This window comes from Thermobia domestica, chromosome 3 (assembly GCF_964235325.1).
Source record: "Thermobia domestica chromosome 3, izTheDome1.hap1.1, whole genome shotgun sequence".
Taxonomy (NCBI): Eukaryota; Metazoa; Arthropoda; class Insecta; order Zygentoma; family Lepismatidae; genus Thermobia; species Thermobia domestica.
Genome location: NC_137456.1, coordinates 117,740,521 through 117,767,307, shown reverse-complemented (window position 1 = coordinate 117,767,307; position 26,787 = coordinate 117,740,521). Strand labels below are relative to the sequence as shown.

Here is a 26,787-nt window from a genome sequence, read left to right as displayed (position 1 = left end):
CAGCCTATTACAATTTAGCCATACTGAACACGCTTCTAACATTTGAGTGTTTTTAGTTTGAATATTTTTTAAATTTTTATCAATGGTTAAGACAGTTGTATCATCAGCATACAAAACACTGTTAAAAGGAAGAAAACTTGGAAAATCATTAACGTAAACTAGAAAAAGAAATGGCCCCAGGACACTTCCCTGTGGTACACCAGTTGTTACGTGCAAAAATTCTGAAATTGAATTACCAACGCGAACAGCCTGTTTTCTGTTACTGAGATAAGATTTAATCAGAGACAGTTCTTTTTCTCTAACCCCATAATAATGCAATTTTGAAAGGAGTATATCATGTGACACTGTATCGAAAGCTTTAGTTAAATCTAATAGTGTTGCACAAACATTCATATTATTTTCAAAACAGTCTAATACTTGTGATACTATATTTTCAACAGCTTTAACTGTGGAACGACCTTTTCTAAATCCAAATTGCGAGGAATGAAAAAGCTCATTCACTTCAAAGAAGGTTGATAGTTGATCTTTGATGCTTTGTTCAAAAACTTTCGAAACTATCAGCTAAAGAGATTGGACGATAGTTTTTAACCTCATTTTTATCATCCTTTTTATGTACTGGTTCAGTTATAGTATATTTTAGGCAATCTGGAAAAAATCCCTCAAAGAGCATCCAATTTAGTAGGTAAACCAAGGGCTCTATTATTAAGTCAATATTTTTTTTCAATAAGTTATTAGAAAGTCCATACCAGTCTTCGCTACTGGATACTTTCAATTTATTGACAACTGAGTAATATAAGTAATATGAGTAATATGAGTAATTTTTCATAACCCGTCGAATTTGTGATTAAGTGTATTATTTTCTGTATAAATTATGCACTTTTCACACCTATTTTTAGCTGTTAACTGGCTTAAACATCCCGTTTCCTGCGTATTTTTTCAATTACGTACATCATGATGTCCTTTTTTCAACACCCCTGTCGAAAGGCAATAATAACTATAAAGGGAATCCATGTTATGTATTGAGCATACGTCACTCTTTCACTCAACTGAAATCCAGGGCCTCTTTCCTTACTGCGTTGCGTCAAAGGAACGCAAACGCGTTTTAGATTGCTATAGTCGGCATTGGAATTATGTTGCATTATTTTCGTTGCATTGATATTTGCAAATTTTGGTTAAGACCGTTACGGAATGCAAGGGTTAACGTGTTCATTATTATTAAGAACTAAAAATATAAATTTGAAAATATCATTCTTTATACATAAAAACATATATCTCTCTTTCAATATGTTAAATATTTTATTGAACTTTTTAATACCAGTGTGCCTTTAAATTGTATTTCACGAATTAATCAAACTTTATCTATTGCACAACTGCACTGTTACATATGCATGTGAACATACACAGGGTAAATGCATAATTGTGCAATTACCCTACCTTATTCGCATTTCGCCATGTTTGTTTCGTTTCGCTGCTGTTTGATGTAACAAGCCAAGGAAGTGGGAAGTGGTCGTTTTTATTATAATGTGAGCGGTTGTTAAGGGCAAGAGTTAAGTTGTATGTAATGAAAGCGAAATGTGTTGTGTATAAGCTGTGCCTTTTTAATAGTTTCACACTGTTAATTAACAAGTGAGTGCAAAGAAAATACTATTATATGTGTGTGACTTAGTTGACAGTTTTATTTCATCGTAGATACCGTCTACGTCACCTGTGAATTATTCAGCAAATTAGGGTCATCACGTCAACCTAACTGATATAAGTCACCGGTGATGTTGTTAATCATTAATTGATGTATCCTTTTTTGTCGCTATATATTAATATGTTGTTGAACGTATAATAGCATATTAACCTACGTTAAAGTGTGTACGATGTTATTTCCGAGTATATATCCAGGTGGTATTTATGATTTAGTATTAGTGTTGCCAACTTGATTTGTTTACATGTGAAAAATTATTTCCTGAAGTGCAAGTACAGAAGGACAAATTAATGGACATGGAATTTTATCATCTCTTGACACACTTCCGCGTCGTTTCGTAAATTACAAAATTACGATTAAGAACAACCTTGAAAGTTTCACTTGGATGAGAAAGAAAACTACTAATTGAAGCGTAAATAATAATTACTTAATGCATTACATGTGTTTTTGACAAGCGGTGTGGTAATCTTATACATTTATAGAGTATTACGCATAAAGTTAGGTAAGCTTGTGGTGGTGATAGATTAAAGATAAGCAAGTACATATTCGATAAATCACATTAGTGGCGTAGTAGGAATTGTGCAGATTATTTTGTGGGATCTAGAAGCTCCACGGGTGTAATTCCCCTGTAAAGGAGAAGTATGCATACCTAAATATATATTGTATGGTGATTCTGAAGATCCTTTAAATCACTGTGACATGAAGTACCGCCCTCCTTATAACTTTTAGTGTCATAAACTTCTGTTCTATCTTTGCTTTCATGCTTTGACTCCCTTTAGATTACAAAATAAGGTTAAACTGCCCCGGATAAAACCCACATGAACCTGTCTTCAACGTTGTTTTGCTACTTATCTGTTCTTACTTGAATATAGCTATCTATCTGTTTCATTTCAGGGCCTCTACTATTCACTGTTAATCATAAATATTTCTTGTTTTCATTCTTCCTTTGCTCTTTTCTACATCTGTACACATCAATATAGTGGCATTGCTTAAAATTAGTACCTCCAAACTGTTAAGTGTTGCAAACTACATACTACTCGGAAAGTACTAAAACAATGAATCGTTACGGTACCTTCTCACTGCAATGGAGGATGTAGCTTCGTAACTCGTACTAAAAATTCGTGAATGATATCATCCTTTCTTGTTGCGTGTGTCAGAGACGTTTGATGGTGCAGTTCCCCATGACGTCCCTGGGACATCAAAATCAGGATAGGAAAATATCATGATTTAAAAAATCGTTTTTGTTGATTTTTTTATTTAAATAGATTTTTTTTTGGTTTAAATCACTTCTTTCTCCCAAATTTAAGAAAAAAACATTAGGATTTAGTATTAAATGTTAATTATGTCATTGAAGTAAAGGTATTGCGATTGAATTTTGAATTAATCTCCAATCGTTAACCTATTTCAATTCCAAACAATGTGTCTGAAGCATTAAGGAAAAAGTACAGCAATGTTTATCAACAAGGCATTTTTTTTTAAAACAAAAGTTATTGATATTTGGCGGAGACACATTTTTAAAAATCGGGTGGTCCAGAACTAGCTTGCGAGAGCGCCTTCGTGGCTAAGTGGTTAGCGTACGCGCCTTTGGCATGGGAGCCCCGGGTTCGATTTCCGGCAGGAGCTCAAGTGGTTCGGATTCCACGTTAATTAGTAGGCCCAGTCTCATATAGCTTCGTTGCTGAAGGGGACATTAAATTCAAAATCAACTCAACTCATCTGGCTTGCGGTACGAACACATATAAAATACGTAAATTTTGCTTTCGGAGAGAGGGTCGGACAAACGGACTCCCCTAAATACGCCCCTATTATCTGGGAACAAAACAGAAGCTCACACACAAGAATTCTCGTCTAAAATGTCGAATGGTATTTCCCCGGTGGAGCAATGGTTAAGCTCAACGCTTTGTATCAAGAGCAGGGTTGGCAAAAACCATATGGAAAGAAATAAGTTTATTTCGCCTTGGTGTTATTATGCAACAAACGGGTTATTCTGGAAGGGGTCACATAAGCTTAAAGTGGAATCCAAACCACTTCTCGGCTTACATCTGAGAGAAATTGTCCTCCATTTGAACTCGATTAATTGACCACAAATGCTATACGTCTGCCGACTCACTCACGAAGGACTGCTGATAAATATACGTTGTACTGATCTTTACATACTTGTTAATATTATTGTCGAGTCATTTCAGAAAAACAAGAAGATAAACCATTGCACAAGTGAAACCATTATACAGAATTACATATGGACAATTTCAAAGTACTGCAGAGTACAAAAGAACTAATTTAGTCCCAAGTTGAAGAAATACAATGACTTACCTTGCATATCAGTAAGAAAAGTTAATAAAGATACGAATTATTTGAGTCCACTTCATGGCTCTAACTTATTTGAGTTCATTTATATATAAATAGATACCAAAGATACTTCTGATTTCAATAAATGCCTCTCGTGGGATTTGTATGACCCTCCCCCCTCCCAAAAAACTACGGCATTTCGATGTATTTTATCAATAGTAAACATTATTAAAACGAAACAATATACAACCTGTCTGTTAATTTCACTTCAAATTAATTTATTTCGAAATTCGATTTTAATCAACTATTATAAAAATCAGGTGATTTAAATTAGGCTGATTTAAGCCAATCCACCCTGATCAAAATTACAAAACGCATACAAAGATACTTTTTTTCCTGTGTGCTAACCATTCAATGGGTGGAATACTTACATTCATTAAAAAAAAAAAAAAAAAAAAAAAAAAAAACAGAATCACAAGTACTCTTACTGCGTTAGAAAGTATATGTTAAAGAAGAAGCCCCATTAGTAAGGAGGATTGACTTTACGAGGACTGAGTATAAATGCAGTGTGCGGATGTATCGCATAAGAACTACAGCGCATTAAGCACGAACTAACTTGTACTAGATAGCCGCTGAAAAGCACGAATACTATCTAACCGACTTAAGGCAGGAGCGGCAGTCAGGGGGTGCGTCCGAGTCACCAGGCGTGTCTGCGCAGAATGATACGTATGCATAAATGGGGATTGGAAACACACTTCATACAGCGTAAAAGCATGTGCATTGTGTGTCGCAAAACTTTATGACATTTTTGTTACACTACCTTGACATAGCAGTTCCTTTTATCATGCCTTTTTTATTGAGTATTATGTGATACAGATCACACTTTCCATTTCGTAGTTCTGCCTTATACATTTAATATGTAACATCCCGATATTTTTTAGTACTTTTACAATCCTGTTGCAAAATCGAATACAGAACTTCTCCCGTAAATTTTACAAATTTATACCCTTATAACATGGGATATCACCCAAAAATTTTGACGAATTTCACTACATTTATCTCAGATGCGGCTCCTCTCATACTACTTTTCGCTCTACCTTTATGTATTTTCCTCCTTTACAAAGGCAGGTTCATCCTATGCCAGTTAATAACATAGTGAGTTTGAAACATTGTTATATTACGCTCTACTGCTGATCACTTTATGTCGCATCAATTTGCGAACTAGTATAGTCCAGAATTGAAAATCGCTTTCCTCTTTTATTAATCAACGTACACTGATGACTAGGACTCGGAAGTTGAAGACCTAAAAATTGCCTAAAAAGGACCTATAAAAAGACCTATATCTGAAAAAGGACCTAAAAACTGGAAAAAAGGTAATAATAAGACTCAATTTAATTAGAATTACATATTTAATGAATATAATGCTCAAGAAACACAAGCTTCTGGTGGGTTAACGGTCTGTCCTTCCACAAACTGAAGTACAAACTAAAATAAGAAAACTTACCACCCTCACCCCCTTTGCTGGAGGACATTGTTATGGCTGCTTATCTGACTTGTGATTGTTGCAGATCTGGTTTTATCAGTCCAGTCTTTGAAGAATATCTTATCTTTTGAATTTTCTTTACTAAAGAAAAGATGTTTAAGAGATGATGGTGATTCGAATTAATGGCCAGTAAGTTTGTCAAAAGATAAAGTAAAATAATAAAAAAAAAAAAAAGATTTAAGACCTATAAAAAGTTAAAAAAGGCCAATAAATTAAAAATAAAAAAAAAGCAGGAAAAGGCAAAAAAGGACAAATAAAATCCACCATTTTCTGGCCTACAATGACCCAAAGTGACCCATGTTAATCCTCGTCTTCGAGCACATGTAAAAAAGAGGATTTTTTCCTGAACTTCCGGACCCTGCTGATGATCTTTATTACCTTTTTTGTTACTCTCATGATGACATTTCGTCTGATCCTGTTCATTTTTCCATAACATAAATTTTGCATTTCGGGGTCGTCATGAGCGGTAGTTTACCCCGAAATATGAATCATGTCATCTAGTCTTACCTAGTAACTAGTGAAAAATTGTCGATGTAATAAAATTTTCTATAGCATTAAGAGTCTGTTAAATGCAAAAGATGCTTGCTAATCATGCAATGATATCCGTATTCTTATCTTTACGGTCGAAACTTCGCCAGTATTTATGTGTACATTATGAAAATACTTTGAACAAATTTACTAAACAGTGCTTTTTGGTACATAGACCTAGATTAAAACTCAAATTTCCCTCGTACTTTCAACTGCTGCTCGTGTTCAAGACATTATTCTGCACAATATTTTAATCCTCTCTGGAATCATATTCGAATGCAGGCGTGATGCTAGCTGAATTCTATTTTTTGATTGCATTATTACATCACTCTAAACCTGCAGATAGAGAAATCGGCACGGAGTATTCCGTAGTACACTCTTGTCAATTCTATTCAACACTTCTGATATATATATATTTTTTATCAAGCCTGTTTCGTTAACTTGCACAACTATTTCTTAATGTCCTCCGCTGTTAGTTGTTCCTGACTGTCTATAGGATTAGCGTACACTTTGTTTTTGAGGAAATCCCAACGGAAAAGGTCGATGTTGATGTGATCTGGCTGGTCACTCCATAGGCCCTTTATGGTCAATCCAGCGTTGAGGAGAAGGTTCTTGCAAGAGCGCCCAGACAATTTTGGCGTAATGTGGTGGATCTTCATCTTGCTGCCACCTCTGTTCTTGAAAATTCTGTCGCCTATGAAGTTCTGATACGACGGTTTTCCTTAGTAACTTCCCGGATCAGGTAGCTTAGTGGTAGAGCTCTTACCTCTGTTGCGTGGGGCCCCTGGTTCGATCCCGGTTGTGGTGGACAACATAGTGTTCGTGGGTTTTCTCGGGGTACTACCGTTTCTCCCATCATTCCACCAATTTTCCATCGTTATTTATTTGCCTTAATCATTGTGTCTCTTAGCCGAAAGGGCATAACGTGGGACGTTAAACTGAAATATTTCGTTTCCTTTCCTGATTTCTCTGTGTAATGTTGGATTGATTGGTTATTATCAAAAACTGCCTAATTCCGTTTGGCCCACCCTGTACTGAGATTGCATGTATATTATTATTATAGATGCCTTAATCTAATGAAATAACCTTAATGTACCTATTATTATTCAAGCGAAATAATTTCAAAAGCAGCTTCTATTCAGTCTCGATTGCTCCATGTATGATTATCACCAAAGTCCAAGAAGTCGCATACATAATCTATTATATCGCCAACCTCGAACTGGGTTTTTATTTTGTCAATGTAATTAAATTACAAAAATTATCTTACGCAAAATTTAGTCACATGCTGAGATGCTGCAGCTCCGGTGGAAATAGTAAAATAAAAATGATTTTTAAACTAAAATTCAGTAGTGTTTTCTATTCGAAATATATAGCTCATTCCAGAATTTAGAGTTCAAAGGAACGTTGTATATGATATGTAAATTAGAATATAATCTAAAAAATGCTTCTTACTCTCTATAAGTAAATAATTACATCTCTTAATTCCGTTTCGTGGGATTCATTTGAAATTTTTTTCTGGCAAAATTATGAGTTTGAACGTCTTAGTAATGATAAAAAGATGATGAAGAGATGCAAACTGGCAGATTCTAAGTATGTGTATATATGCTGAATGGTGTGACATTTATAACATATGTAATGATTGGTTCTAGCTGCTGTGGAGAGAAAGAAAAATATGGAAAGCTAACGGAATCAATAATGTTAATTCTGTCAAAATTTTATGTTTTTGAACCTTGAATACTGAGCAAGAAAAGAGAAAAAAAAAGTGCATCAATTGTCAAGAGAGCACTTTACAGACTATGGGCCTGATTAATAATAATTTTATTATTTTCACAGTCCCATTACCAGTTGCTTCAGTGCCCAATTTTGTGGTCCACTGGGCACTTCAGTCTTCAATCATGAAAAGTTAGATGCATTGAATATAGCACAGGTATATGTTACAAACCAATACACTCAAACACAGAGCAGCGCTCTCTGATGTTCTAGTTGTTAGCGCAACTTTGGTGCATGTGGTGCTGGGTTTTAATCGATATTCGAATGCTTTACGGTGGTTCTATTAAACTATTGGTCAACGTCTCATGTATTCGCGGTGTTAAAAATGGACGCCAAATTTCAATGAACAAACAAGTGCTGAATGTCAGAGAAGCAGGGAACTCAACAAGTAGAATAGGTGAACAGAAAAGTTTGTAAATTATGAGAATGATCTTATCTTCATATATAAATCACATTTTAACCCCAATTAACTTGAAAGAATCGGAGAAAAATAAAATGAACCCGAAAAGCTTATTCGTCCTGGTGGGTTGATTCTTTTAAAAGGTGTTCTCAAACTATGGTACTAACCATTGAAAAACACTTGTAAGATTACTATTATAATCGTTATCGTACAAAATTATGCACATTTTATTTACATGTTGCATAATGTCTTGCCACACCCATTACTTGAAACTTCTATTAAGCAAATCAGACTATTATAAATTTTCGAATGAAATATAGAAGCAGTTATTTTGTAAAATTGTGTTGGTTTATGAACGTTTTTATGAAGTTACTGATGAGAAGTTGAATTCAGTTTAATATTTTAACAAACTACGAATGAATTAGTAATTACTTGAAATATTGTTGCATCAAACCTTTATATAGGTATTATTGCAAAGCATATGAAGGAGTTATCAAGTGATCCGTGATTTGTTAAAAGTCAGACCTCTGTAAAATACATCAAAGAGTTAATAAGTACCAGGTAATCCGTAGCTTAATTACTTAAAGAAAGTAAGGAACACTTTATGTCATAATAAGAAATTTTACTTTTTTTTTAATATTTCTATACTGACCAAGCTTGTTACAAGAAGAAGGATTGGCGCCTGCATAGAAATATTAAAAATAAGTAAAATTCTTCATTATGCAATTTGTGCGGTTATTATGAAATAAAAAAATGCTAAATTGAATTCAAGTTTTCAACTTAACTTCTTATAAAATTTTCAAAAGGTCAGCACAATTTTATACAAATAGGTTCTACATTACATTCGAACCTTTTCAGTGATATATTGCAATTCTTTAAAAAGTTGGAAGTAATTGAGCGTTAACTTAAAGAATTGTTATATTAAGTTAATTATTATATCAGTAATCTTTTTTAATTAATTAATTAATGGTTAGCATAACTAAAGAACTAATTTTACATTACATTCATCGTTATAAAAGCAGGAGCCTATTCCACAATTGAACTTTGCAACTTTTCACTTTGTACTTTGCACTTTGCTTCATGGTTTATTCCACGAAAAAAATATTTCTGCAAAGTAAAAACTTGCAAAGACTTTGCAGAAATTTGTGAGAGCACAATCAACTTCTACTTCATGAATTTATTTCAGTTTAAAGAATGCTTTCGTTTGACAAGAGAACACATACAATTCGTATTGGAGTATATTGGATAACATTAACAAAGTTAACACTATAATTACTCAGATGCACACTTGGCGGAATACACAAGGGAAAACACTCTCCAAGTCCATAACACATGACAAATGAATCAAAACCCAGACTGAGATAACTTTGTATTCCTATATGTAATTAACTGATTTGTATATATTTTACTATACAACAATAATTGTCGCTGAGAGCCAACTAAACTCGTAATTTATTAGGTTTGTTGCAAGACACGATACCAACTACGGAAATGTAAAATAAATAAATTCTTGTATAAAATGCATTCAGTAAACATACCCTTTTTAAGTTGTGTACTTGTTCATAATAAACTAATATGTGGGTCATGAAAGGGATTGTGAAATAACTTACTTGCAGAAATATATGCTTAAGAACAAACATGACGAAATAAATAACATTTATGAAACCGGTACCACAGCACTTCATAGTAACAATTACCACTAACTTATTAAATACGGGACGTAAAAGAACTCAAGTCTAAATGAAATAACAGGAACACATTTATTTTACTGGTATACATGAATTAACTCAATTAATAATTACTACTTCACAACAGAAACGTCATTTATTCATTACACATGGATTTTAACGTAAGCATTTATGTCATGTTTGTCGTTCATACAAAATCTAATAAAATTCCCCACTGTACACTGTAATTTGTAACTCTATACCTTGTTCTTCACCTTTAATTACATTCATATCTCAAAACTCTTTCTGTTCATGAGTAAATAACTTTGCAGTTGCAGAACATCAAATTGCAAAGTTCTTCAAAAATAATAGTGGAACTCATAAACTTTTCACTTTGCAAATTTTGCGAAGTGAAAAGTGACAAGTTGCAAAGTTCAATAGTGGAATAGGCCTCAGGTCTAGATAAAGTGTTTACAGTAGAAAAAAGAAATCAAGAAAAGAATTATTCGAGTACAAGTGGTTTACATCAACAACAGTTTCAACCTCATCATTGTTCTGGGTACACGCAAAAAGTGTGAGACGTCATTATGAAAAGTGCATAACAAATTACATGTAAGTTACCTTTAAACTATCTATAATTGCAACGGTAGTTGCTGAAAAAGTTTAATGATTTAGACGCAGTAAATAATTATTGTTAACACAAAATCTCAGTTGAGTTATTCTATTTCAAATCTATTAATGAGGGATAATTCATGTCTCAGATTTTGATAATTGTTTGTACATTGAAAGACGTTTGCGAATAGTTATTTCCCAAAATAAAACTTTTCCAGCCCTTATTGTTAATTAGTTATTAATTACGCAATTAGCGTCAAGGTCACGACTCAAAAACAGCTGATTTTGCATTTTATTGTTTATTTCAATAGCCATAAGAGCTATGAAACTAAAAATTTGCATCCGCATGTAATTTTGCGTGTAGATTTTAAATCTGCAATCACAACTAATGAATATTGTATAGATGTAGAGTTACAGCAGCATTTATGGTCCCAAGTTCAGGCACCGGAATTTGCATGTGGTGAAAGTTGTATATGTGTGACATTTTAGCACAAGGTTAAGGAATACCTATATTTCATGCGAACCAAATTTTGTTTTGGATATTTGAACCTAAGGCCCCTCAAAAAATCTGAATGTGTCTTTTGCCTCATAACGAGCTTTTGAAGTAATGATATAGGCTATTTGTTACTGTATAACTTTTATTACAACTATTTCACACAGTAGCCTACAATTATAGCGAAAAATAACAGTTGACTTATTTACTAACCATCAGAATTGTACAATGTATCAATGTTTACTGAAAGTCTCCAATAATTGGTTAATTTTATTAACAGTCTCATGTGATACACTATGTGATCTTCCACTAGCTGTGATAGAAATGTGATCTATGTCAATAAGAATGTGATCAGCTGGCACCCATACGATATCGTGGGTTCAGGCCAGTGAAAAGTGGAAGCGGACCCTACGGGGTGTAAGAACTTTGTGTTGTTGAAATTCCTCAGAATATTCCAGCATCATCCCAATCCACCATTTGTAGCCATAGACACACGCTACAAATTTTCCTGGATTCAGGACTTTTATTACTTCTGATGTCTTTTGTTTGTTTTGTTCATCTACCCAAACTCTATGTAGGAGTTCCATTGGTGTAGAGGAAATTAGTCCAATTTTAAACTTATTTTACTATCAGGAATGAAAGTATGGCTTATTTCTTGTTCCAGGCATTGCTTTCACAACGATAAACCTATTATCTTGAGTCGTGCGATACTGGTGAACAACTTCAGTTGGACCTACCTTGAAACCCACCTGGGTTTTTGAGCTTTTCATTAGTATATTATGGCATAACTAAGGTGATCGCATTGAAAGTGATTTTTATCAGATTTTGGACTTTCCTTGGGCGAATTACTATCCATTTCATAAAGATAGGCCCCTGACTTCGCGGTGCTGCCGTGACGTCCAGTCAAAACTTATATTGCATTGTCGTACCTCGTTGGAATTGCTGGAATGTTGTCTTTTCAATACTTAAGACATAAAATTTTTCTTTGTACTATGTAGTGAGAAAAAAATAAAAATAAATGAAAAAGTGCATATTTTTTCGTACTTTTTTGGTAGATCAATGTTTATAGGACTATATCTCAGAAAAGAGATCACGTAAAATAATTTCCTGTGTACAATATGTAGATGCATCCATTGTGAAAAGTTCAATTTTCATCACTTGATATTTTTTGTGTAATTAAAACAAATGTACGACGCTCTTATCTCCTTTCCCATGGTAGGTAGAGAAACGTACTAAACACTGTTCGAAAATTTGGAAGTCTAGTGTTCCAAATATTTGAAACTATTAACAAAAAACGGTTTAGTTGGTAGAGTATTTATTTTTTTAAAAAAATATTTACTTCAACATATTCTCTGCGTTAAGCGGTGAGCCATGTTGCAGCCCAACCTTTAAATTCCCCGCGCTTATATGAAGAAACAGCATACAGTAAGTGGAATTGCGGCAACGCTGCCCTGCAGTGTTGTCGCGTTCAGGAAGCTTGTAGCGCGAAGCCTACTTCATAAGAATGTAATAGGAAAAAGTATTTATTATAACCTTTCACATCATAAAAATAATGCATGTACACTCATGTCCAAAATTATTGTCGCATGTCTATAAATATGTTATTGTAGGAATATAATTTTATAACGAATTCGCCTGGTATTTCTTATAATGTTAGTATGTGTATAATCGGCAAAGACATGTAGGCTATGTGGCAAATTTCATGTCAAAAGAGCAGTAAATAAGAACAATAATATGAAAATAAAATTTTCTTATCCATTTAGCAACATTTTGTTTTACTCATGCTAATTTTCGTATTCTTTTCCAATGAAATTTACCACAAATATACATTTCCCGACTCTACATATAGTATCAGTATTAAAAGGACCCTGCAAAATCATTATCAAATTATATTCTTCCAAGAAGACAGTTATAGATATGCGACAATAATTTTGGACATGAGTGTACACATCTCAATATAATCAAAATAAAACGTTGAAGTAACACATTCAAAAACTCATCTCTTAATCTATTTACTTCATTCACTTTCGTCATGGCTTTGTTGACTCATCGCTGCTCCTGCTATCTTCCTAAATACTTATTAACAATGGCTCCATTTCTACCTCAAGATCTATCAGTATAGGGCCTACACACTTTCCAGCTTACGAACATGTTAAAGGTTAAAAAGAAATGTAGCCTTGGCAATCACATGTTCACCCAAGTTCTGCGATCAATTCCCCTGCCGAATGTACAGTAACACAGAATGGGTCCTTTGTTTTCTTTCAACGAAAGTAAACAATGCAATGAGTAGGTGACGAGGTCTGTATTTGCGTCAAATCACGTCGCACTGATTAAGTCTTCAACACTTCCCTTCGGTTCGTAGGCGTCAAAAACTTACACATGCACTTATATCATATGGGTTCATTGCAATGAGACGGACGAATGGGCATTTATATTTTCCTGAGTATATCTTGTGCTTTTTGATTGGAATATATATGGATATTCCATTACGAGCGGCGGTATTACAGAAAGAAGAGGCAAAATGTTTAGCGATAATGAAATTGCAGAACTGATGAATGACTCCGACTCAGACGGTTATGATTTAGTAATTAATAATAATCACATTGATTATTCTGTGCTCAGTGGCGTATCCAGAAGTGAACAAGATAGTAACTCTGTTTCAAGTAAACCTGAGGCTGCGCCGGGAAAGAGAAAAAAACGCGTCATTCCTATTCAAAGGCAGATTCTGATGTAGCTTGGAGCGATAATATTCAAGTAAATGCAAAACCCTAGTGGTGTCCCGGGAATTGATCAAAATGCTGGGCTATCTACAGAGTATTCCGCATATAAAGTGTTTCAGCTGTTTTTACCGATGAAGTTTTATAGTAGAAAGAAAAGTTGAGTTGATTTTGTGTTTAACGTCCTGTTCAGCAGCGAGGCTATATGAGACGTGTACCTACTGATTAACGTGGAATCCAAACTACATGAGCTCCCGCCAGGAATAGTAGTAAAAGAAATGAATCAATACGCACAACAGCAGATTGAGAAAAAGAAAATTTACTAAAACAAAAATCTTTGTTTTCTAAATGAAAGCGTGTTATTTCAATTGAAAACAAGGAACTTTTTACACTAATTATTCACATATACCTTGTACGGAAGCCAGCTTTACGCGATTTTTACAAATCAACTACGCCAGAGCTATTAGTATGTCTGCCAAGTGGTGGAAGAAGCTGTTTTTTCTGCTGTTTGACTTATCACACATGTCAATGCTCACATACTGTACAGGAACAAAGCAAGAAAACATATCGCACTTCGAACTTTTTATGCGAATGTAGCAGATAAACTGCTGCACTCAGCAGGCGTTGAAGTACATGGACCTGGTAGAATTCTGGTAGCAAGGGACCGTTAGAGAGTTTCCCCCCAATATCTGCAAATTCTAACAGAGTAGGACAAAGGAGATGCAAAGTTCGTAGCATCTGCACGGTGAAAGGAAGTTTTTAATAAATATTAGCGTTTATTGCAGAGATGCAAACAACCACTCGCCCGGGGCGTGTGGTTCATCGATGCGGGCGAGTATTTAATATCGTACGGAAGTTAAGTAAATTATATTTATTATGTGATGTGTGCTAGTAACTTTATTCTTGGGCGAGTAAACTCTTGATGCTTATTTGCATCCCTGGTTTATTATCTGATATATAAAGTTGGACTTTGCGTGGGAAAATGCTTCGAAATGTACAACACTTAAGAGAAGTACTGGGACTCTTAGATCTAAAAACAGATTTTTTGTGGAGTGTAAACCCAATATTACACATCAACTAAGGTTGTATCATATAATAAACTTTGTGCGTGTATTTGTTTCTGTGCAAATGTATTTTGTACTGCGAGCAATAAGTGAAAACCTGACAAAAAGCAACACATTTTCGAGGACCATCACATGCAAATCCAAACAAGATAAGAGTTCGCTTTTCTAATTTTGAACATTTGGCACATTTACTGTATATCCTGTTAATTTCTAAGAAATTGGTTTAAAATCTGTGGAGACATTACATTTTAAAAATATCTCTAAAAAGTGCCGGACAGTGTGCGTGACAAGTTTAAATACCCGTCCGGCTGCGAGTGTATAGCGCCAGGAAAATGTGGCAACGTAGCACTCCGTATAAACTACGATAGCGAACGGCGCAAAGCAGAGAAAATCATAATATCATATTTGTGATTGTTTATCTTTTAAAACAAGTCAAAACAGTTTGGTTGAAAAAGCTACTTTAAGATCTTTCTAAACGTTTTTTCAGATTGTTAATACACCGCAGCAATTCAGAGATAATGATGTCTCACTTTTTACTGAATAACAAGAAAATTACTACGTGTTGAGTAATGAAATTTTCAGAACTTACAGGTAACATATGCATCTACATATCATGCACAGGAAATTATTTCATGTTATCTCCTTTCCGAGATATAGTCCTATAAACATTGATTTACCAAAAAAGTACGAAAAAATACGCACTTTTTCATTAATTTCTATTTTTCTCTCACTACACAGTGCAAAGAAAATTTGTATGTCTTAAGCATTGAAAAGATAACATTCCAACAATTCCAACGAGGTACGACAATGCAATATAAGTTTTGACTGGACGTCACGGCAGCACCGCGAAGTCAGGGGCCTATCTTTATGAAATGGATAGTAGATGCTTTCACGTTAAGATATGCAACATAAGACATATAAAGTTCTGAATGCATTGCAGGAATTAAAAAAAAAAAGTAGCTTCAGATAATTATAAAACAAATTAATGTGTGGATTATGCTTACAGTCTATTTAAAGTAAAATACGCAGTTTTATATTTTAGAAAATGCTTTTCGTGAATAGTGTGCTCGGCAACGCCGAGGGACGTTATTCTTCATACGTTTAACGGAGTTAAGACCAGTGGCGGCGATTGGACGTTAAAAGTGGGGGGCAAGGCATGATTTGTATTTATGTACCAATCTTAGTTTATCTGGTTGTTTCTAACACTTTGACGAAAGGTTATATAACTAATAGGATACTCTCTTTTTCGGTTAAAATACCGTATATCGTATTTTACATTTTATTAAATAAATAAACAAGAGCAACGGAAGTAGGTACTAACCCTTTGTACTCTTAAACAACAATGGTGTAAAAAGAGATTTGATTCCTTGCTCATGAATATCTTAAAATTCTGTCTGGAAGATTGTGTGATCAGATTATTTAATAAAAAAATTCACAAAACAAGTAAATAAAAAGGATAATATTAATTATAGTAATGAATAATGAGGCTTGTTTTGCAAAAGTTATATTCAAACTGGAGATTAATGAACAATGTGTATTGTATTAATTTTAGCGGCTCATACTGGTAAATTGCGTATTTATGAGCCTTCATATATCCGGAATTCAATCATACACTAATATAACGCTCAAACACAAAATTGCTTTTAGTTTCTTTAGATGTAACTGGACATGTGCAAAACTAATTTGATTAAGTACTGCTTCTCTGACACATGTTACCAACCCCAGCTGCCATATTGGATTTGACTTTCGGTTTTTCAAAAGGGAATAGGTGCAAGTGATCATCAAATTCATGCGGTTTCTCGGAAATTCACTAATGTAGTGAGTTTTATCGTAGCTATTGCATGTTAAATGTTAGGCACTTCATGAATGTTGAATCAAATAGAAAGTTGTGCAGGGCCCGCTGTGTATATGTAATATTTTACGTGATTTATCATTGACGAAATATTCTCTGAACGTACATAATACAGACACACAGACGTCAATACGGAAATGGTCTTTACCTAAATATTGTCGTATCTGAATTTACATTAAGCATTTTGATCGTTATACAATACTTCTTTGTTGTAGTATATCATGGAAGTAATACAATCACTCACAGAAATGTAGTAAGATTATGACACCAATGTTGTAAGGAGTCTGTTAATACCTACAGTATTTTTTCCAGTTAGAAATTGTTTTGATTTGTCAGCATCAAAAATATATGTGTAACTGATATTACTCTGCAATGTCTATTCGCAAAGTGCTTGGGAGGATTTAACATGCAATACCTTGCAAACGGTACAAGTTACAATAAAATCCTCTACATCAGTGACTTTCCGAGAAAATTGTACATGAATTTGATGTCTCACTTGCACCTATTCCCATTTGGAAAACCGAAAGTTGAATCCAATATCGCAGCTGGGATTGGTAACATGTGTCAGAGAAGCAGTACTTGATCAAATTCGTTTTGCACATGTCCACATTCATGCCCAGTTACATCTAAAGAAACTAAAAGCAATCTCATGTCCGAGCGTTGTACTAGTATATGATTGAATTCCGGATATATGAAGGTACATAAATACCAGTATGGGCCGCTAAAATTCGTACAATACACAATGTGATGAGGAGAACTTTGCATTTGAATCAATTTTACACGAATCCCGAGGGTACACTTCACGAATATACCTTGTTAGAAAATGAAAGATAGTAAACACTACAAGTATATGCTACGAAATTTAAAGAAATACGCAATTGTAATATTAATTGCTTTGAATTGCAATTAAAACACAGTTCCTGTAGCTTGCTTATCTCTACGAGAAGACGACCAATACGTACTCACGCAACGGGAAATATTATATGGCACCTTTTTTTTTATGAACCGTAATACATACAAAAACTTTACATTTTCAAATGAAGCTATATACATTAATGGGTTACTTAAAAAAAAGGGGGGGGGGGTAACCGCCTCCCTAATCGCCGCCCATGTTAAGACCATAGATGCGGGTACTACCAGTAAATATGTAAATACATTAGTAAAACTATTAGTATTATTTCTTACCGTTGATGGTAGCATAGTAAACTTTGGTTTTCAAACAACAATTTAGTTCAGTCATTTGTTGCTACTCTTCAAATAAACATTCTGTAGAATAAACTCCACCAATAGAGTAAAAAATCTTGTCAAATTTAAGAAGCTTAATGCTCGGATTTCCGAAGATTACGTAACGCTACTATTTCAAGTGCTGAATTCAAACTTCCGTACTAGTGGAAGTTTTGATGTATAGTAAAGAAAGCTGCATTTTTGGGAAAAACCTGTCGTGAAAAAAAAAAAAAAATACTCGGAAAATTTTCGCAACTAAATGCACAAAGCATCGGAAGTGAATACTTCAACAATAAAACTATTTATTTTACGCTGGAAAATATTTATTTTGTGTAAGACATTGTGAAACATTTATTTTATAAAACATGAATTATATCTTTGTTTTAAATTAATGTATTTGGTATTCATATTTAGCGAACGTCACTGAGGCTCCTGGGATGACTCAATTTACATTTGTTCGTTTGTCTGCCTGCACCACACACACTACAACTTTCGGTCTTTTAAGTTTAAAATTTCAGAGTACAGGCACGAGACATTCTAAATTCCCTGTATAGATTTTGGCGGCATAAGGCATACCAACGTAAAATTTCAAAATAGCGGGTATCCACGCTACAAAGCGCAATTTATGGTCTTTTAAGTAGCACGAGATACTCTGAATTAGCTGCATACATTTTGGCGATGATCCGACGTAAAATTTCAAAATAGCGGGTATCCACGCTAAAGGATGCAATTTTCGGACTTTTAAGTTAAATTTTTTTGGGATAGAAGCATGAGACATTCTAAATTTGCTGTATAGATTTTCCCGGCGATCCAATGTACAATTTTAAAATGGCGGCCATTTTTTCAAAAAAGCAGTGAATAGAAAATTGTTGCAATTTGTAACAATTACAGTCTTGAGATATAAATGACATTTTAACACTTTCATCGGAAAGACGTTGAAATATTTCGACAAAAACAGTAAACTCGAAAAAAAAAATCCGAAAATAGCCGAAAAAACCCATATGGGCCCAGGTGGGTTGGGTTTATTCAAACCCTGTCCATAGCCCATTTATAAAACTGCTATGCATTTAATATTTGGTTCGCAGTTGTCTTTTGTAAACTCGCACACATTAGAAGTTTTATTTTTTCCCATAGATTCAAATACCCAAAACCAGATTTGGTTCACACGAAATACAGGTATTTCTTAACTTTGTGCTAAAATTTCATACAGGTACAACTTTCACCACATGCTCATTCCGGGGCCACATGCTTGGGACTATAAATGCTTCTATAACTCTACACCTAAAAATATTCATTAGTTTTGATTGCAAATTTGAAATCTACAGGCAAAATTACATGCGCATGTAAATTTTTAGCTTCATAGCTTGTATGGTTATTGAAATAGACAACAAAAGACAAAATCAGCTGTTTTGAGTCGTGGCCTTGAAGCTAATTGCATAATTAATTACTAATCAACTATGAGGGCTGGAAAAGTTTTATTTTGGGAAATAACTATTCTTACACATATCTTTCAATCTACAAAAAAAAAAAAAAAAAAAAAAAAAAATCTGAGACCATGAATTTTCATCATTGATTGACATGAAATAGAATGACTCAATTCTTATATGATAAGATTCAGATTCAATCATTTCGATTTGCAATGTGTTTTACAGATGATTTTGACTGCCTTAGTACTATGATTCCCTATTATTATTATCATCTTTTTCTAATTCCACTAATGTGTTTGAAGCAGTGTCTTTAATGGGGAAAATGCTGGCTAGCATTATTTTTGGATAGCCGATATTTCTAAACAGAAGTGAGTGATTGTATAATATATTATTCTGCTCATATACATAGGTAGTTGATGGCAAAGCATTTCTTTTAAAAATGATATATCAATCATAAATAGTTCATTCCAAACAGTAATTTAATTCAGGGTCAATTTTCATAAAATTTAATTGCATGTGTTGTTCGTTCTTATTGTTCGTTTTGAAATATAGTTTAATAAATTGATATTGACCGTGTTCTGATATCTCACATATATGTAGCTAAATATCTGTACCAACCAGTATTAATTCAATTTTTTCTAAGTTCGTGGAGATATGTCTTAATTCCGAAACATATTGAAGCTCAGAATTCGTCTGGCATTATTCTCATTGTCATTAAAGAAGACTAAGTATTAAAAATAAGTAAAGTATAAGTACAATAAGAATTTCTGTTTTTCTCGTGTATGTATAATGTAGTGTTGTCAAACCTACTTCAAAGACACCTACTGATAGAAGCTACAGGGCACAACACGATGTTAAATACAAAAGATTCACACGCAATTGCTCATTGTTAGTTTCGTGGGATAAATTCAATTGTTAATTGTCGCTTGCTGCGTCAGATAACATAGTGATACGTTGAATCTTTTCTTGTTACAATTGAAGTGCATGACTGTGGGTTTCTTAATTCATCTTGTATGTACTTATAATTTTCCTTAATTCATTTTATCAGATTCATTCTACGTTGAAGAACTATAAAGTATGGCAAGTTTAGGTGGAACCACTGGGAGTGAAGCAGCTCAAAAATTCCTGGAAGTTCTACAGAATGATCTCAAAAATTTGTCCATCGAGACAAAGAAGAAATACCCACAAATCAGAGAATCTTGTGAAGAAGGAATAGTAAAATTACGGAACGCTGCGTCTAACCCCCAGACACCTATTTTCTACATTGTTAATCAAGTATTGTATCCTTTGGTACAAGGATGTGAAACGAGAGATCCGAAAATAGTGAGAACTTGTTTAAGTATAATGCAGAGGCTAATGACCCAGAAGGCAATTGATCAGAAGGGTGCTCGATATGTTACAGACACTTTGTGGACTCTGATGGAGTCAGGTGTGGAGGAGGTGAAAGTGCTTCAAACAGTGACACTGCTTCTAACGACCAATACAGTTGTTCACAGTGATATTCTAGCTAGAAACTTAGTTTTATGCTTTCGACTTCATTTTACGAAAGACTCAACAACCATAAACACTGCAGGTGCTACAGTGAGACAGTTAGTTTCTCTTGTGTTTGAACGTGTAGTTGCTGAAGATGCATATTTTAAGACAAAAGAATCAGGCCCTAGAGAAGTTAATTTGGAGGAACTTAAAGTTCCGAGTAATATTCCACCGAAAGGATTGCGACCTTGTGCCGCAGATGCGTATCTAATGTTCCAAGATTTAGTGCAATTAGTTAATGCTGACCAGCCCTATTGGCTTATAGGTATGACTGAAATGACGAGAACATTTGGTTTAGAGCTTTTAGAGTCAGTGCTTACAAGTTTCTCTTCTGTATTCTTTGATCATCCTGAATTTAGTTTTTTGCTTAAAGAAAGAGTGTGTGCGTTAGTTATAAAGTTGTTCTCCCCAAATATTAAGTATCGTAACTCACTTCCAGCTAGTGTACAACAAGCAACACCTTTAGATAAGCCATATTTTCCTATAAGCATGAGACTTCTTCGAGTCGTGTCCATACTTATTCAAAAATATCATAGCCTTCTTATTACAGAGTGTGAGATATTTTTATCTCTCATTGTTAAGTTTTTAGATCCAGACAAGCCTGTTTGGCAGCGCTCACTTGCTTTAGAAGTTTTGCACAAGATGACTGTACAACCTGAGCTTTTGAAATCTTTTTGTGAATGTTACGACTTAAAGACACATGCTACAAATATATTTCAAGATATTGTCAACTCTCTTGGAGCGTATGTCCAGTCACTTTTTGTTAATCCACAACTCATGGGACAAAGCAGTATTGGTGCAGCGGTTACAGTCACGCAGGGGCAACCTCCAGCCTTGCTTGCTGGAATGCCAGTTGGTCCAGGAGTATCACCACAACCAGGATTTTATTCGAGAGGTGTGTGGCTGCCGGTAATTGTAACCTTTTCAGGTGGGCAAACGAAAGCAACTTATTTAGAGATGTTAGATAAAATAGAACCTCCGTCGATACCTGATGGTTACGGTATTTCAGTAGCCTACGCATGTTTATTGGATATAATTCGATCGATATCTCTTACAATTGAGGGCATTACTCCAAACGGTAATGAGCAGTCTTCAACTAAGGATTATAATGCTACTCCAGAAGAACGAAAACTACACAGCCAGTTAATTATGTCAAGTTGGTGTGGACTTTTGGCTGCTCTTAGTCCACTTATTGATTCCAGTACGGATGAATCAACCTCTGAAAATGTGCTGAAAGCAATTCAAATATATGCAAGTCTATGTGGAAAATTGGAACTTCATACACCGAGAGATGCTTTCATAACTGCCATATGTAAAGCTTCACTGCCACCACATTATGCTTTGACTGTCCTTAACACTGCTCCTCAGGGCGCTGGCTCAGCAAGAAGTCATTCTCGAACAGGCAGCCAGGATATGAATTCTCAATATAGCCTAAGCTCTTACGGTGAAACTGAGTATCGGCAGCAAGTGGTAGCAGTGGGCACCCCTCTTCCTACAGCTTCCTTACCTATAGGCGCACAACAAGGACCTGTGATGCTAACAGCCAAGAATTTGCAGTGCATGAGGGCGTTGTTGAGCCTTGCTCATTGTCACGGTGGAATTCTGGGTACAGCGTGGCACTTAGTTTTAACTACATTGCAACATTTAGTATGGATATTAGGTTTAAAACCATCGACGGGAGGAAGCCTGAAAGCTGGTCGTAGTACAGCTGATCCTAACGCAGTCATCACAACAGCTGTAATGGCAGATTTACCTGTGCTTTCTACGATGTTAAGTCGTCTATTCGAATCAAGTCAATACTTAGACGATGTTGCTTTGCATCATTTAATAGATGCATTATGTAAATTGTCACATGAAGCAATGGAACTGGCCTACTCCAATAGAGAACCATCATTGTTCGCTGTTGCGAAACTATTGGAAACAGGTTTAGTGAATTTGCCTCGTGTTGAAGTTCTTTGGCGTCCGCTTACCAACCATTTACTTGAAGTGTGTCAGCATCCGCATATTCGAATGAGAGAATGGGGGGTCGAAGCAGTGACGTACTTAGTGAAGGCAGCCCTTCAGCATAAATATCAACCACCTCTTAGAGAAAATCAGAAGCTCCAAACTTTGTTATTGGGCCCATTATCAGAACTTTCTTCAGTGCCGCATGGTGATGTCAGGCAGCGACAACTAGAATGTGTTCTGCAAGTTCTTCATGGCGCTGGTGAGACACTGTCTCATGGATGGCCTTTGGTTCTAGGTATAATTGGAGCAGTTTCCGACCATCATGGTGATAACCTTATTCGTATTGCCTTTCAGTGCCTACAGCTTGTTGTTACAGATTTTCTTCCTGTTATGCCTTGGCGCTGTTTGCCATTATGTGTTGATACTGCAGCAAAGTTTGGTTCCCAAACTCAAGAACTGAATATTTCCTTGACTGCTGTTGGCTTAATGTGGAACATATCTGATTATTTCTATCAGAATCAAGAGAAACTTTGTCAGTCTTTGTGTGGTGACAACACAGTTTTTCCAGATTTTCCGGGAACACCAAACATGCCACCTTTTGATAAATTATGGATGTGCCTTTATGCTAGGCTGGGTGATTTGTGCGTGGATTCAAGACCTGCTGTCAGAAAATCAGCTGGACAAACTTTGTTTTCAACTGTAGCTGCTCATGGGGGACTCCTTCACCAGCCAACATGGCAGGCTGTTTTATGGCAAGTTCTTTTCCCGTTATTAGATAAAGTTAGGAGTTTGTCAAGCTCTGCTAGTAGTGAGAAAGTGGATACCGGCGGTAATATTTTAATTCACCATTCACGAAACACAGCACAAAAACAATGGGCTGAAACACAAGTTTTAACATTATCTGGAGTTGCCAGAGTTTTCAATACCAAAAGGCAATTGCTTCAAACTTTAGGTGACTTCCCGCGCGCATGGTCGCTGCTTTTAGAGTTTATTGAAAACTCGGCTCTTAACAAAAACAACGAAGTGTCTCTGGCAGCTTTGAAGGCTTTTCAAGAAATTTTGTACATTAACAAAGGAAGTGAATCAACCAATAATAGTAATTTAACAAATTCGAACAACACCCCTGAGTCACAAGAAGAGGAAAAAAACATGTGGAGTGTTGCTTGGCGTGTATGGTTGAATATTGGTAGTGAAAGTACTGCACCTCCTACAGCAACTGAGAGTAGAGATGAACTGTATATTCCTTCGCAGCCGTTCCTGACGGCGTTAGTACAAATCTTCCCTGCTGTGTTTCAGCATATAAGAAATTACTTCTCCGTTTCTGATTTGCAGAAACTTTGTATCGTTCTTCAAAACGCTGTTGCTGTCCCAGTACATGGAGACGCTTCACCTTTTATACTACCCTCTCCTACGGAAGTTATTCTCACTCCGTTACAGGAAGGTGTATTACATTGTATGGAGCTTCTTCAGAAAGAGGCCTTGTCTGGTGCAAATAACTTAAAAGATATGATTTCGTCAATATTTAATCAGCTGATATTGTTTAGTAAATTCGCATGTCAGGCTCCGTCGTACGGTAAATTAGAAACGAAAAGTTTATCGCAGTTAAAGAGTGCGCCTGCAGATTGGGTTACAATGAATTATGTTCCTTTCGGTGAAAAAGCATTAAGTATGGTAGTCAGTTTATACCAAAAGACAGCACATGAAACTCCAGTAATTGAAGCTAATGTTTTGCAAAATATAGTCGAAGCACTCCGCGTACCCTTAGGAATGAAGTATGGTTGTCCCTCTCCTACAACATGGAAATTAGCAGTTACTAGCTTGTTAGCCGTTTTGCACACAGGGCTGCCGTTGGCTAGGAAACATCCAAAGAATTTTGAAGGAATGTGGGCAGAACTTGCCATAACATTAGATCACTTTTTGTTCCCTAAAACTGCTCCAACGGCAGAGCGTAGTCCAGAAGAAATGCAGTCTGACGAAGCGGTTGATTGCCAAGTAATAGAGCTATTGAGAGATGAAGTATTGCCCCATTGTCATGCAATACCGAAAGAATTTGTGTTAAAGGTAGTTGTTTTGTTAAATAAAGGATCAATTCATTCTGCCACTAATTCCGTCAGTTCAGAATCTGGACAAAATCTCCGGGAAGAATTTGCAAAGACTTGTTTTGAGACGTTGCTTCAGTTTTCCTTGTTAGATGGAGTTGATGCTACAGAACTGAACAAAGTTGAGGAAGGGCTTGCGGGACATCTGGCAGTCACAGCTCTTCTTCATAGGTTTCAAGAAGTATTACATCAATATGTAGAAGATGAACGTCGAAGTGGTAAATGCCCTTTGCCTCGATATAGATTGTCCGAAATATCTTTTGTGTTGAAAGCTGTTGCTACTTTAGTAGTGTCTTTGAAAAAGGCCCCAACGGGCAAAGTAGATAGGTCGGCGTGGGAACAGTTGATTGGTTTATATCCGTATCTTGTCGACTGTACAACTACGGCATCGGCTCAAGTTTCACGATCACTACGTGAAGCTCTTCTTCAGTATCGTGATCTTCTCCAACCTCCGTCTGGACTTCTGAATGGTGTGTAAGTTAACATTCGCGCAAGTACAGAACAAGTAACATTAAGTGTGAACGTCGTGAAATAATTTATTCGAGCTGAGACTGGTCTCTTCTTGTTTAAAGCAGGAAAGAAACCACAGAATATTCCGGAATGAAAAAGTACTGAATTTAGTGCAATAAAAGTTGCGTCATCTCTATTATAAAGATGAGAAATTTGTTTTTCCTAGCTACAATTTCGATGAAATTGTACCTTAAATAACATATATATATATATATATATATATATATATATATATATATATATATATATATATATATATATATATATATATATATATGAAAGAAACATGTATAATATATGTATATTGTAAACTAGGTTTTGTGAATAGCTTTTATTACATTGATAGAAATTGATCGTAAAATATTATTAAAATAAATATGATTATATATATATATTTGCAATATTGCTTGAAATCTAAGTAAGTTGTATCAAATTTTCAGCTGGTCTGCACAGTAAATCACAAAGTTATATAATTTCGTGTAAACGATGTATTAATTATATGAATAAAATCATAATTAATTAATTAATGAAGTTGTATGAAAGGTTGTATAAAATTACGCACTGTTCTATTTGTAGTTATGTATGCAGTATAAGATTTATATAGATTTTAAGACTTGTAGAAAGAGAGTTAAAAATATATGCCATGTTATATCCTATGTTATTTTCCGCGTTAAAATTCGAAGTAAATAATGGTTTGGAAATGCGATTGCTATGTATATGTATGTGTAGATATGTTTTCCTTCCTATTTCTTGTATGTGATTAGTCAAGTCGTAAGATCTTACGTTTATTGTGAGCGGTGACAGTGCAGTAAATTGTGATTTTTTTTTGTATATTCTTTTGAGGTGGACGACCAGTGAACAGACTACAGAAAGGACATTTGAGTCTGCCAAGAGCATCGTTTTTGTGAGATTCACTTTTGGTTTATATTGCAAGTTGATGCTTGGTGAAGATAAGACTTTTTTTCTTGAGTATTGTATTATATATTAAATATATTATAATGTACTTTTATTTGTAAATTATGCTTAAGTGTTGATAACAGGAAAAATTAAACAGGTTATTAAAAAGCATTATGTATTGTATTTTATTTCTAAACTGATCAACTTTTAACTGTATTAATGGTGACCTTCCTTAGTGGCAGGGTATCTGGCTACAAATGATAGTTGACAAAAGATCTAGAGTAGTATTTATTTCAGACACTTAAACTGAATATGTTCTTGGTAATTTATGATAAAGTGTCATATGCATATTTTCAGCTTGCTGCAAAGATGTCGTTTCTTTATTTTAAAGTTTTTAGAGCCTTTTCATTCGCTACACATTAAAAGTTACAATTATAAACTGGAGTTTCTGCGAAACAACAAACCTCAACTGGTGTTATCAGTGATAATACCTTCGTTTTATTTGCAGCTATTTCAACAATC

At 34.9% G+C, this 26,787-nt stretch overlaps 1 protein-coding gene across 2 annotated transcripts; it reads left to right on the top strand.

Annotated features, from left to right (window-relative positions):
- The first annotated feature begins 1,469 nt into the window (after positions 1–1,469).
- On the top strand, positions 1,470–26,439 carry mon2 (Mon2 homolog, regulator of endosome-to-Golgi trafficking). Of its 2 annotated transcripts, none has more exons than XM_081751568.1 (2): positions 1,470–1,788; positions 20,328–26,439. In XM_081751568.1, exon 2 carries the CDS (start codon positions 20,357–20,359, stop codon positions 25,334–25,336), a length of 4,980 nt encoding a protein of 1,659 aa, XP_081607694.1. In that variant the 5' UTR covers positions 1,470–1,788; positions 20,328–20,356; the 3' UTR covers positions 25,337–26,439. The 2 variants fall into 2 exon arrangements, with proteins under 2 accessions (XP_081607694.1, XP_081607695.1); XM_081751569.1 differs by having other exon boundaries at positions 1,484–1,626.
- Positions 26,440–26,787: the final 348 nt, after the last annotated feature.

Excerpts from the sequence above, each read along its gene's own strand:
- mon2 (XM_081751568.1), top strand. The coding sequence starts at position 20,357 with ATGGCAAGTTTAGGTGGAACCACTGGGAGTGAAGCAGCTCAAAAATTC.